Source organism: Vulpes vulpes, chromosome 8 (genome assembly GCF_048418805.1).
Source record: "Vulpes vulpes isolate BD-2025 chromosome 8, VulVul3, whole genome shotgun sequence".
Classification (NCBI taxonomy): Eukaryota; Metazoa; Chordata; class Mammalia; order Carnivora; family Canidae; genus Vulpes; species Vulpes vulpes.
The window spans coordinates 60,047,910-60,061,318 of NC_132787.1; the positions used below are offsets into that span (position 1 = coordinate 60,047,910).

Sequence of the window (13,409 nt, forward strand, 5' to 3'; positions counted from 1 at the left end):
AACCTGTAACTCGAGAAAGTCCCCGCCCCACCAGCGGGAGAGCCGCGCGTCCCTAACGTGGCCTAAGGGGCGGCGGAGGAAAACTGAGGGTCGCGGGGAGAAATCGTCTCTGCGGGCACCCCAGACACACACAGGCAGGGAGCAGTGGATTTTCCTTTTAATGCAAAAGGCGGCAATACAAAATGATGCGCAGGAAGCCCAGGTTCTCCGGGCACTTCAGGGGCAGCCAGAGGTGAGGGTTCCCTCCTCCGGAACTCGCTCTCCCCGCCCCCTACCAACACGGAGGCAGGAAATACTCTGCTGCCCCTTTGCTGGGGTTGCCCACCTGCAAGGGCCAGAGCTGTGGATCTGCGAGACCTCCGACTGGCCGGCCTGAAAGGCACTGCCCTGGGGCAGGAGGGGAGTGAACACTTAAGGTTTTCCCTCTATCCGCTAGGAAAGGAGCTCTCAAGACCTAAAGTCCCACAGGAAACGGGGGGGCCTTGAGGTGGCTTTCACTGGCTGCAGAGCCGCGGCCTGCCACATCTGGACAACGAGGAGCAGGAAACGTGATGGGGGTAGAAATGTGCGGAGGTGACAGGGATCCGAAACCCAGAGCTGGGTCCTCAGACTTCTTCCTCTTTCCTTCGCATCTCCAGCTTATAGACAATCTGGTAGCCGTCATCCCAGGCGTAGAGCTGGCGCTCTCGGGGGTTGTAGCGGAGGCTGGCATGGGCCCCGTACCGGCGGGGGAAGTAGGGGAGCGCTGCCCTCTCTGGGGTCAGGGTGCCGCTGGCATCAAAGGAGCATTGGATGCGGGCCCGGCTGGCAGGGCGGGTGTTATAGACGACGTACAGGGTCCCGCAGATGACAAAGGCAGCCTCGGCGTTCTCTCGGGGACACGGTGTGTCCCACTGCTGCTCCGTGTCCAGAGTCTGGGGGTCTAACTTAGCCAGACACAAGTGCCTGTCGTCTTCCCGAGTGGCGTAGACGGCCCACAGGCCCTCCTCGTCCGCGGCCAGGTCAATGTAGGTGTCGGCTGTCAGCCCGTATGGGGGGATCAGCCCCTCCGCGGGGAACACGGAGCTGTCCACCACCGTTCGGTTGGCCAGGTGGAACTTGATGAGTTGCAACGTGTTCTCCAGGTCCCCTCCCCCTCCGGGTCCTCCGGGAGGCCTCCGGGCGTAATAAAGAAAGCCCCCGTACACCAGCTGTCCGGTGCCCACCCAGGGGAAGGGCACCCGGACTCGGGAAGCTTTCCGGGCAGCCATGGCCAGGGTGAAGTCCCGCAACCTTGGGAAGACAAAGGCTGTGTCGTTCTGTGTCCCATCCAATACGTAGATCTTCTCTGTTGGCCCCATTGGATCCTTTGTCCATAGACCAGCTGGGCCACCAAACCGCTTCAGGATCTTCATCGATCTCACCTGAGAGATCGTGTAGCCACAGTCTGGTGGGGAGGGAGGAAAGCACAGGACAGGGCAATACCGGCAGGAATTAGATGCCCACTGTGGGGAACCCACCAGGGGGCCATCTGGAGGACAGAGGGCATCTGCCAGTGGACACCTCCTCTCTACAGGAGACTAGGGGAAAGGGCACCCCAGAAACTCTTGCAATGGACCTGTCATTATAGAGATTCCCCTAAAACAGATTCCAGGAGGCTGCACCAAAGTGGCCTGGGATGAGGAGAATGACCGGGAAGGAACCAAGGAAGAGCACAGGTTCTGAGAGTGTGAGGGCTCTATTGCTGGATTGCTTACCTGTCAGCATGTCGTACTTCTCATTTCTTCTGCCCTTGCCTTTGATCCCGGGGCCTCCGGTCACCTTCTCGTCAACCTCCACACAGGGTAGAGCTGGATTTTGGGTCTCCAGATAGTCAACCTCCCGCTCCAGACGGTCTACTCTCCCCGAGATAGTGTCAGCCTCAGTCCTGAGGGCCTCGCGCTCCTTCTCGGCCACCTCCAGCAGCGGCAGCATCTTGTTCTTGAAGTCCCTCAGCTCAGCAGCGTGCCGGCTACTTTGGTCCTGGCATTGGGCCAGCCGTTCCTGCAGGGATGGGGGGGGCCAGGAGGGGGCTGAAGGGTCACAACTCTCAGGCAGGGAGAGGCCCGACCAGGGAGTGGAGAGTGGGGGAAAGCACACACTCAGCCAGGCATCCACTCCCCTTCAATCTCCAACTGAAAGGAAACCAGATGCCAGAGATGCCAAATGTGCAAAAAACCCAGCACAGATCACCTAGGCTTCTATCCCCAGTTCTTGTCCTCCAGCCCACGTTCTCCTGAGCCTCACCTCAGAGGCCATCCTCTAAGCCGCCGGGGCGGCCTAAGTGCATGAGGTTGGTCAAGGGTCTCTGCTCCATTATACAGTGCTCCACTAGGGAGTGCACAGATTTCCACTTGGGAAGGCCCCAGACTTCAAACCTTTATAAAAAGCAAGCTGCAAGCTCTCTGGGAACTTCCAACTCTCACAGAATCACCAGCTCATCCTGAGAGGCTTTCCTACCACTCTGTCTAGCTCTCCTGTCCCCTGTCCCCTTATTCCATGTGATCTCAGGGTAAAATAGAAAGGCCTGTTTGTTCTGGAGTCACTCTGCGGCTGTGGGGAAAGAGCTGCGATTGCAATCGTGAGGATACCCTTAGTAAAAGGTGAGAGTGTTCTGTAGCGCCTCACAGAGCCCCACCTTGTCATCCCCACCCCAGATCCCTGACACTCTAGGTGAAGCAACAAGAGATGTAGAGCCCTTCCAGCCAGCCTGGCCCAGGATGAAAAGGGAGCCACTCACCTCTAAGGCAGCTAGTCGGCGTTCCATGTACTCCACGAGGTGGTGCTGCTGTCCTTGAAGGGGTCGCAGCCACCATGACAAAAGTAACATGGTGAGGAGAGGCGTGCAGGGCCCCATGGCAGCGGAGAACGGGGCCCCGAGTAGGATTAGGAGCAGAAGCCAGTCCGAGGAGCCTTTCCCGCTTAAGCCCGCCACTTAGCTTTGGAGGCGGGGTGGGGGCGGTCCCTCCTCTCGTCCTGGATCTTGGGTCTCTCTCACTCCTCTGGAATGCTCTCACAGGCTCTTTAGGTCCCCCGCCCCCTCCCATCGGCCTGGATTGATTAAACACAGATGGCCCTATGGCAGAGCGGCCAGAAGCCATAAGCACCTCCCGCCTAGGCTGTAGGCTCCCCAGGAGAGGGGAAGGAGGTGAAACCCCAGGACAGAGGCCTTCTGGGCAGTCACCCAGAAAAAGAAGCTAGCAGCAGGAGGCACGGCCCCAGAGTACACTCAGCAAACTCTGTTCCTGTTTTAGGAGAATGCATGCTTCCTTCCAGCGCTGGCTGCTTAAGAAACACCCATCATTAGTCTTTTCCTTTCCCAGCAATAGTAGCATGAATTGTTTTCTGCCTTGCTCAGTGTAAGCTGGAAGCAGGGAAGATGAGGTTTGAGGGGAAGAGGTGGGAAAAGATCACCACGGTCCTGTCTGCATTACCTTTTTCTATAGCTCATTGGCGCCACCTTGCGATGTCATCTCAGGACTTATGGGGAAACCAAGACTTAGATCTCACCTCCTGAGGAAAATTTTCCACAAAGCAAGCCAAGCAGATTGAATTTACAGGAGTCTTTTTTATCATGAAAACACAGATTTCCCCACAGACTACCCAAGTACTTGAGGAGCTATTTCAATTTCTCTCTGGCTTAGCCTAAGGAAGAGTATGTAACTGAGATTTAAAAACAACAACAAAAAACAACAAAAAAATAAAAATAAAAACAAATAACAACAAAAAAACCCCAAATCATTGATAAGTTAAATTAGTTTTTGGTTACCTGGAAGTGAGATTGATGGCAGAGCCTTTCTACTTGGCTTTCTTTTACCCAAGTGCTTCTAAGTATATTGTCTTAGCAAAACTGGGGGATGTTCATGAGTTCACACTCATTTCATGTTCATTTATTTAGGAAAACAAATCTGAAAAAATGTATGTGTTGCAGTCTGAATCAAAATAAATGTGTTCTGACTTCCCTACTAATGGGAGAGAAGAGCCTACTGATCATTCCTCTTGGTTATGGTCCAAAACAGTGTTTCTAAATGTGTCTCATTCCTATGTCCCAACCACGACCGCAGAACCCCACAATGAATTAATGGCCATGGTACGGTAGATGTGGCCGGAAACACGTGTCAAAAGAAGTCAAACCAGTATACCTTTTATTCATTGACCTGCAGTGATCCATCTACACAAATCTCTAATTCTTTATCAGGAGAAATTTTGTTCACTTTAGAACCAAGAGAAATCTTTTGAGAAGGGCTCCTTCTCCAAAAGGCCTATGCTTCTAACGATGTAGCTTGAAAGAAGGGAAAAATAATATCTTCTGTGGTGATTCTCATTTTCATTACAGTACTTCAGATGGTCGGCAGAACATGCAAGGAAACAAAGTTTAATTATTCTGGGTCACAAGTTCTGCCTCTTTCAAAGAGCCAGGACCAGAGGATCTTCAGTTAGGGTCCAGACACTCCATTCTTGGAGAGTGTGTTCTACCGACCCCGACTCATTTCCACTGTGGAGATTTGTATGAAACCCGCCACTGATGTTCAGATGCAATGTATTTAGCCACTCCAAAGATGTCGTTTGTTGATCCTCTTTGCAACCCTCCAACAGAAGTCAAAAACAGCCACATAAATCAGAAAATTTACCCATTTTATTGATGCATTGCAATTGCTCTACATTTTACCATATTATGTAGAAAATACTGAAAATACAAGCTACTTTGTAAAACCAAAGACAAACATTGAATCCAAAGATAAACTATGTTTTACACAATGGACCCTTTTCCCGTAGTTAGTATTAAATTTTAAATATCTATTTCTTTTGTTAAAATGATTATTTTACATACTCCCTAAGTACATCTGCATTACAAACATAGCTCAATAATTCTCAGAAACTGTTTCTAGAGGCTTGTTGTAAAAGGAAGCGCACAACCAGAAAAGGGAGAAAGCAAAAAAAGTTTAAATCGCACACAATAACTAGCATATCAAATACATTTAATAAAGTTGGAATTCCATTGCAATATCAAGGATTCAAAGCAGAAATACTAACATTACATATAATGTACATATAATGTACTGCTACATGTAGTGAGATTATTTTTCAAGCTGAATCAAAACCACACATTATATAAAGTTTAGCAACAAACAACCATGTAGACATGCTGCACCATCCATCAGTTTAAAAAAATAAAATAAACCAAAAACTAAAATAGGAAGCAGGCTTGGGCCATTCCTGTCACTGAGAGGCAATTTCATTTCCTATCCTAAAACAAACCAACCTAACCAGTGGGTTTTTGCATAATAATGCTGAATAAAACACACATTACTGTGCTTGCCTGGCTAAGGGCAGTCAAGCTGAGCCCCTCTAGTGGAGGACGATGGATGGCCAGAACTGTTTGAAATGGAGTTCTTATTCCTGGGGCTGGTATCTGAGCTGAGTACTGACAGCAGTATTCCCTCCTGCGGGCTCTTCAAACTCTGGAGTGATCAAGTTGCCCAGGAGCCCAGAGTGGCTGTACTTAAACCTTCCCCGCTTTCTCTCTCAACCCTGCAGGGGAGAAGCTGGAAACGCAAGTTCTGAAAGGACGTAAAGCCTTAAGCTGGTCTGAGGCTAGGCCACTGGCTGAGTTTGCAGGGCTTCCCCCATCCTGTCAGGGCCAGCAATGTTAAACCCCAGGGACAGAATCTAAAGCCACATGGAGCACATAAAAATTCAGCGGACACAGATTTTTACCTCGGTAAATTTGAAATGCCAATTTGCAGACTAAGGCTGAAAACTTCTAAAATTCTTAAAGCCACACATTGCTAGTCAGGTGATTAAAATAACAATACACGCTCTTGGTATTGTCTTTTCCCCATGAAGTTAGTAAGACTCGCATCTTAAGTGGTATCTACTTACTGGACAGGGCGGGGCAGGAGTGGAGTGTTTTGTATATTTTCCCTGCATCTCATTTGTTACAGAAACAACAAATCTTATCCCTTGTAGAGGAAAGAGGAACAATGAAATGTTTCTCCTGGAAACTTAGGTCTGCCTTTGAGCAAGAAAATAAAAATACACTCAGCAAATGAGGAAACACAAAGATCACACACGCAGACCAGAAAAACTATGTAACACCAGTGACAGAAACTATAAAAACTGCTTGGGTATCTTCACCAATATAACAGTGCAAACACAACTCAAGAGAATAACCCCACCACCACCACCACCACTCCTCAAAAAAAAAGAAAGAAAGAAAAGCAGAAAACACCAACATGTTCCTGGTAGGCTGTACTGACTATCTGCCCCATCGTGGAAGCCCTTACTCTTTACAATGAAGAAACTCCAAATACCTTGACAGCTCCTCGGTGTTCAACCCAGTACAGAGCTGGCTGACCAGGCTCCATGAAATCTCCCATCTCCATCCTGCACCTCCTTGACGCCATCTCTACAAAGAACCAGTCCTAGACTTAGCCCTCAAATAACAGAATTTTCAATTCAGATGGAACACTTCTATATCTTAGAGTTAACTTTCTTCCCCCAAATCTTTTATGGGCAGGAACATCCCCATCCCCAGTACCCTCCACTTGACCCAGATCCATGCAGGAGCTGAGAGTACAAGGACAATTTCACAGCCCCAAGAATACTCAAGTTGTTAAAAAGAAACCTCCAAAGCCTGATGACTCGATAGGTTTTGGTTCCTTTTTAATATTCTTCACCGGCTCAGAAACCTTTGAGTTCCCTGTCACCAGCGGCATCACAAAACTCCTCCTCATAGTATGGGGACATGGTAAGCAATACAACAGGCTCTTTGGTATAAACAGATCTGTTATGGGTTTTTTTTTCAACAAGCAAATATTTTACTAGGAATGTCAACTATTTGCAGGAAGGACTGCCACATGGGAAAAGGGGGAAAAAAATCTCATTCTAAAAGGTGATTGCACATACTTAAAAAAAGAAGAAGAAAAAGAAAAAAAACACATATTTCATACTGGCTTGACTCCTCCTACCTGCTTCCCAAATTCTCACAGAAGCAAGGTAGCAATGCACCGTGAGAGAGCCAAATGGGGGAAATGCTTCTGTGAGAACTCAGCTGAGATTCCAGACTGGAAAGGGGTAGAGGTGGTGGTAAAGGAGAAAAGCTGCTGTTTTTATTTTTCAGTCTTGGCAGGGAAACTGACAACAATGCATTTACATGGCACAGCTACTGATCCTGTTCTGCTAAATCCCAGTGAACAGCGTGGGGTCCATCCTAAGGCAAGCTCACTGTAAACTCTATGAACCACTACATTATCATATAAGGCACTACAATAAGGGAAGGAGGAGAAAGGGAAGAAGAGACACACACTGAACAACTCCTCACCAGACACACCTGTGCAAAACAATTCCAAGGGTCTCCTCTCCTTGCAGGCAATGCCCCTGCTCATTCAACACTACAGTAATATGCTCTAATATAATTGCAATTAGTTCACATACATTCCAACAAGTATCAGTTCATTTTGGTTTAAATACAATGGAGACATCCATTCCATCTCCGGGGTAACACTGGAGGATCAGATACACACTAAATACACAATTCAAGTGTAATCACTACACATTTGATTACAAATAACATTTGGGGTTAGCAGGAAAAATTGCTTGTTATATTTTTCTAATCAATATGTACATATTTAATTATGCAAAATATTAAAACACCACCATTACAAAACTTCTAAAATATTTTTAAATTCAGTAATAAATTTTTAAAATATTTTTTGCAATTCCTACATGCACTTATTGTATAAGTCTTAATAAGAGAGCATTCAGTTTGCTGCTGGCATACAAAGGAAGCTACTTTAGAGTATAAAAGCTATACACAAAGTTCTTATCTGGTTTCAGATCCTTTTGCTTTCTCCCCAGATAAATCACATAGAACAGAAGGGAGAGATGAGGCAAAGAGAGAGAGAGAGAGAGAGAGAGAGAGAGGTGTATTATTGAAAATTCATATTAATCTTTAGGCAAAGCTCACCAATGCCAACAACCTTTAGACAAAGCTCATCAATATCAGTATCGCATAATACAAAGAGATATTGCGTATAATAAGACAACCACCACCATAAAATAATAACCACCTTAATGGCTTTTCCAATAATAAAATTTAAGCTGAAACAGAGACAAAGACTTTTAAAAATAACTTAAGAAGAATGCATGGTACTTCATTTAAAAAGAATACCTAGTGCTTACATGGTAGATATAGATTCTCTCACACTAAGTTACCAGCAAATGGTGAGCTGCCTTTTTAACACTACTTTATAATAAACACAGGAGCAACTGAGAGAATCCCGAGAGTAACACAGAGCAGTTTATAACCAGTTTTGCTAAAATAACAATTGCCCAGTAAGTATAACATGACACAAAAACAAAACTAAAACACTGTAAGTCTAAAGTCCCATAAAGAAAGATAAGATTTTGAGGAGAAATGCCTGATAGTCAAATACAGACTTGTGTAAGCTGCTCTTAAAATAGGCAATTAAGTCTTGGTTTTTAAACAAACAGAAGAGTGATTATTTTTCTTTTCTCACTTGTTACCAGATTTCAAGTCCTTCTATCAGCATTTTTCCTCTGACCAGCAATTACAATAAAACAAAGTTAAGTAAAGAGGGGGCTTCACTTGGTTTTAAAAACATTTATAGAACTCAAGTCAGAGAGAAAATATTTTTTAAAGGGTAACTTCATAACGATCTCTCTTCCTTGGTAACTGCAGAAGATGGGCATCTCAACTCTTCCAAATACCAAAAATGCTGTCACAAAAATAAGGAATTAAAAAATAGGGCAGACTTTGGGAGACTACAACAATGCAGTCAACACTAAGACAGGTTCCCCAGAGAAAAACCTTCTGCTTCAGTGGGCCCCTACAGGACAAGTTGCTGGCTAAGGAGTTTCTGGAGGGGCTTATGGGAGGAGCTCATCATCGTGTGTCATTAAGAACTCAGGGCCAGGAACAGGCAGCCATGACCCCTCCTCCCTCTGCTCACCAACTACAAATAGGAATACTGGCTGATCTTGGTAGGACTCAGTGGGTATCCAGTGTAAATTGTTGAGCCTCGGGAAGACCCGATGTAGGACTGGGTGGCAAACTGGTGTTGGTACTGAGCAGGGGCCACACTGGCTGAAGTGAGCAGGCTGGGCCCAACACTGACAGGGACCTGGTGCACCAGGGTGCTGGGGTGGGTGCTGTAGGCTGCAGCATGCCTTGAGGAGCCCTGGGGGGAGAAGAGATGAGCAATGGAGCTGGTGGAGCCCAATGCAGCAGCGGAGGTGGGGGCAGCATACGTATACAGGTGAGGCTGGCTTGGCAGGTGAGCGGGGGCTGGGGCCAGGTGTGGGTGCCCCGTCGAGTGGAGTGGGCTGCCGTGCTGGAAGGTGTAGGGGGCTTGGGAGAGCGGGGCCACAAACGCCTGCTGCCTGCGGGGGGCAGGGTTGCTGCTTCTCTCCTGTGAGGTCGGCGCTGACGATGACTGCTGGTTCTGGAAGGAGTAAGAAGGGAGTGAGGAGCCTGGAGGCCATGCTAGTCCAGGGGGCACCCAAGGCCAAGTTGAGAGTTGAGGTTCTAACCTGTACTGCTCCTGGGCTGCAACAGCACAGAAGCTCCCAGGCTGGCAATGCTGTCAGAAGTCAGCCTCCATCCCTCCACCTCTTGGTAGAACAGATCCTAACCCAGCCCAGAGAGCAGCAGTTTGCTCTGAAGTATGACAGTGGCAAGGGAAGGGAGGGGTGGGGGGGAATCAAGAGTTCACAGGGTTACCCACTCCTGCAAGTTAGTAACTGTTGACTCAACTCACCCTATTCTGGCGCCAGGGAATTTGAATTTTTCCTAACCTTTCTTTCTTGCCATTGTTTTCTTTTGTTTTCCTCTAAGTTCTTCATATCCCTCTTGACTTGTGGAGCCTAAAACACATGCACTAACTCGAATTTACACTTGCACTTGCATGTGCTTTCTTTCACATACATACACACACGCGTGCACACTCACAGTTACACCCTCATGTTTACACTTTCTTACTCCTGGTAGATATCATACAAGCACCAGAATTTTAGCTGAAGAAAGAGTGAATAGTTTGCCCCCTTTAGAAAGAGAATAGTGTCCCTCCCCACCCCATCAGATCTCATAGTGGTGTGGGGGGGGGGGGCGGAAATCCCAGACTCAAGCCAACACAGAACACTAGAACCAGTTGGTGAAGTGGCCACAAAACTTTGTACTGTTTCTTGCCTCAGGTAATCAGGGTGAGACTTAGGTTATTTATGACCTGGGAGATAAAGGAAGAGGTCTCATGTGGTGGTACAGAAGCAGGCAGGGAGGGACTAAAGCATCCATGACTCTTTCTAAATTCCAGACATTTCTCTAATCTTCCAGGACAGACTAGGGAAATCTGATGGAAAACTTGGAATGTGCATCCTCAACACTCTTACAGAGGGAATAAAAGGTCACAGTACATGCAGATATGACGCAGGCCACAGAACACCAAACTGTCTGACACAAAAGGGGCTTCATTTGGCTTTATTCAGCAGTCCAGCCAGAAGCAGGGTTCTCCAGAAAGTGACAGTAGGGAGGGCCCCAAACAGAAGGCAGCAGCCCCTAGCGCTTACCTGGCTAAGGTTGAGTGGCTGTGCTGCGCTGGTCCCCCCGCGTGGAACTCGATACCCTGTGGGGGTGATACAGCATCCAGATGACTGCCCACTCACTGAGGCCACTGGCTTGGTCTTACTGCTCAGGAGACCTAAAGAAGGGTCAGACCATAGTCAGTTAGGAGTGGCCTCAGTTAAATCTCAGATGGCGGCATATTCATCAGTCCACATTTGCATGAGGTTTGCAAGAAAGAGGTGAGGTTTCATGTGTATCTTATTTCTTTAATTACATTTACAGCAGAGGAACAAACACTGCAGAACCTACTTTTCTGTCTTACTACAAAGCTCCAAAAATGATCTTCAAAAAGAGTCTTTTTTCCTTCACTTTAGTAAATCTAGTCTCCTGTAATGTGTAAGACACTACTAGAAATACAAACACCAGTAGGACATAGTCCCCATCCCCAGGGACCCTAGGGTTTTATGTGGGAAAGGGTTAAACAAGTATAGACATGACAATGGGAAGCTGAGGAAGATGTTGGTGATCCTTAGAGGACACTGAGGTTTCAAAGGGGCTTTAAAAGAAGGCAAAATTAGATCTTTTTGGGCACTATCTTCAGGTTCTAAGAAACTGCAGGGTAGTTGGACATAAGCAGGATCAATTTCAAAATTTTGCTTCCTTCTGTGGTCCCACTAGGAAAACAGAAGCATTTATTCAATGATCTGTGGAGTAGCCAATCTTCCTTGGACCCCATGGTGGACAGAGCTCCTAATAACACTCGCCAGTAGCATGGCCAGTAGTCAGGAAGTTCTGCCTTGCCTGCAATGGGACAGCTGCCTACTTCTGATGGAGGAACCGTACCGAAGTTTAATGATACCCTGAAATCAGAACTCTGTTCGTGTCTCTGGCAGTAACATAATTCAGAGTAAAAGACTAACTAATTTAAGTATAGCACAGACACCAATTCATGCTCCCCTCCTTAAATGTATAAGAGCTGCCACTGGAAAACAACTGCCTTAGATAAGGACTCTGTTTCCTGGGCCCCCAAACCTCTTGGTGGGGCACGGAATTAGTTTGCACTGTTTCCAGGGCTTAAGAGGTAAAGAAATGTGTGTCCCTCCCCAAACTCTTTCCCTATCTCACTGGAGACTGAGGATTCCTGGGCTCTGATCCTTCACTCACTGCAGGCCCACCAAGTAGGAGCACTAGCACTGGGAAGTGAGTAAGGAATGAACTTCTATTATGTCAAGCCAGGGAGATCTGGGGCTTGTTACTGCAACTAGCATTACCTGATAACTAGGGAGCCTAAATCCAACATTTAACAGCAAAAAAGATGGAGGTCTTTAGGTTGATAATAAAACCATGAAAGTATCAATGCTATGACACTGGGTAAGAAAAGATCTAAGTATATCTTGTTTTCCAAACAAAAACAAAGATAAAAATGTTTGCAGTCATTTTTAATATTATCAGTTCCTGTTCACCCTGGATTGTCAAATTTGAATCGGCTGTGACAAAAAAAAAAAAAAAACAGTGGCCTGCTAATTCTCCCTGCCATATGACAGCTCGTCTGCCTTCTCCCATCAACAGATTATTTCTGAGACTACAAATTCACTTTTAGATTAATCCAAACAAAATAAACATAGTAAGATAAACTGATCACCAAAAATAATTTCACATCACAAGGAATGGATTTCTGGGATTAAGTAACTGGTTGCTACCACTGGCATAAGTAGATTAGCAACATATTAAGGTTATACTCATCAACACAGAATTCACCTGTGGCTGTGAAGATGCTCACCTGAGGCTTGGGTTGCTACTGTGCAGTCACCAAGCTGAGTTTTCAGTGGAGGCACAATGATGGTGCGGGTGCTAGCGCCATCCCCCACAACTCTGCTGGGCCCCTCCACAAGGGATCCACTATTGCCCCGGAGAGCACTCAGGGTATCAGTGGAATATGGGCTGCTCAAGGAAGAGTCAGAGTCTGGAGAGTCATTGACAGTGACATAACTGATGACATTTGACCTTGCCTTCAGGCCAGAGCTGAAGAGAAGAAAATACGTGAAAATTCAACTCCTGTTTAGCAATGTTTCTTTGATGCTCTCTGGTCCTCCCATGATTACAAGGATAATGACAGCGACAGAATAATACTAGCAGCGGTGAACTTCTGAGTGCTTATTATGCGTCAGGCACTATTCTTACACTCCACATATGTCTCACCAAATCCTCACAACACTTCTATGAAGTAGGTACTACCACCTGCATTTTGCAGATGAGGATGCTGAAGCACAGGAAGATTAAGACACTTGGCCAAGGTCACACAAGTGGTAAGTGGTGAAGACAGTACTCAGAGCCAGGACAGAACCATGCCAGATGCACACCTCTAACAGCTCTTCTACGGTGCCTCTCCGCCATTTCCACTCACGGTTATTTCAGTAGTATTCTTCAAGAACTACTTTTTCCCCATATCATCCTGCTAGACTAGAAACAGTTCCTTATTATGTCTAATCAAACTTGCCATACTTTTTTTTTTTTTTATGTTCCTTTACAAACTAAACTCCACCTCCTAACTTTAATTTTTCCCGAGTTTTGGAAAGAATTGGCTTCAGTCAAAGCAATCCTGCTGATTACATAATTTTAGCTACTACGTGGTCACTTTTCCTCACTGGAAAGTTTACCTTTTCTCTTCCCCAAATCAGTTCAGAAACCACTTTTAAGACTTAGTTTCAAAGTCTACATCCCATTTGTAAATACCATCTTGTTAACTGTAAATACCATTTGTAAGTAGCTCTTTTAAAGTACTTCATTCTAAATTTACTCTTTCAGTTCA

At 46.3% G+C, this 13,409-nt stretch overlaps 2 protein-coding genes across 12 annotated transcripts in view; both read right to left on the reverse strand.

Annotated features, from left to right (window-relative positions):
• Window positions 1-141: 141 nt before the first annotated feature.
• On the reverse strand, window positions 142-4,538 carry OLFML3 (olfactomedin like 3). Its single transcript, XM_025994614.2, has 3 exons — window positions 2,759-4,538; window positions 1,737-2,022; window positions 142-1,426 (listed from the first exon to the last, which is right to left on the reverse strand). The coding sequence occupies exons 1-3, from the start codon at window positions 2,873-2,875 to the stop codon at window positions 606-608; spliced, it is 1,224 nt and encodes a 407-aa protein (XP_025850399.1). The 5' UTR covers window positions 2,876-4,538; the 3' UTR covers window positions 142-605.
• A 98-nt stretch (window positions 4,539-4,636) lies between these two features.
• Window positions 4,637-13,409, reverse strand: part of HIPK1 (homeodomain interacting protein kinase 1) — a 51,404-nt gene continuing 42,631 nt past the window's right edge. For 7 of the 11 annotated variants that reach the window (XM_025994610.2, XM_025994608.2, XM_072766835.1 and 4 more), the window contains 3 exons: window positions 12,381-12,622; window positions 10,606-10,736; window positions 4,637-9,485 (listed from right to left, as the gene is read on the reverse strand). In XM_025994610.2, the coding sequence (XP_025850395.1) occupies window positions 8,997-9,485; window positions 10,606-10,736; window positions 12,381-12,622 (862 nt within the window). In that variant the 3' untranslated portion in view covers window positions 4,637-8,996. Of the gene's footprint in view, window positions 9,486-9,800; window positions 9,907-10,605; window positions 10,737-12,380; window positions 12,623-13,409 lie in introns of all 11 variants that reach the window. The other 4 variants (XM_072766834.1, XM_025994613.2, XM_072766837.1 and 1 more) reach the window with 1 other exon arrangement.

Excerpts from the sequence above, each read along its gene's own strand:
- OLFML3 (XM_025994614.2), bottom strand. The coding sequence starts at position 2,875 with ATGGGGCCCTGCACGCCTCTCCTCACCATGTTACTTTTGTCATGGTGG. Across the intron at positions 2,023-2,758 it reads GCCGACTAGCTGCCTTAGAG|GAACGGCTGGCCCAATGCCA; the intron begins GTGAGTGGCTCC and ends CCATCCCTGCAG. Across the intron at positions 1,427-1,736 it reads GAAGTACGACATGCTGACAG|ACTGTGGCTACACGATCTCT; the intron begins GTAAGCAATCCA and ends CCTCCCCACCAG.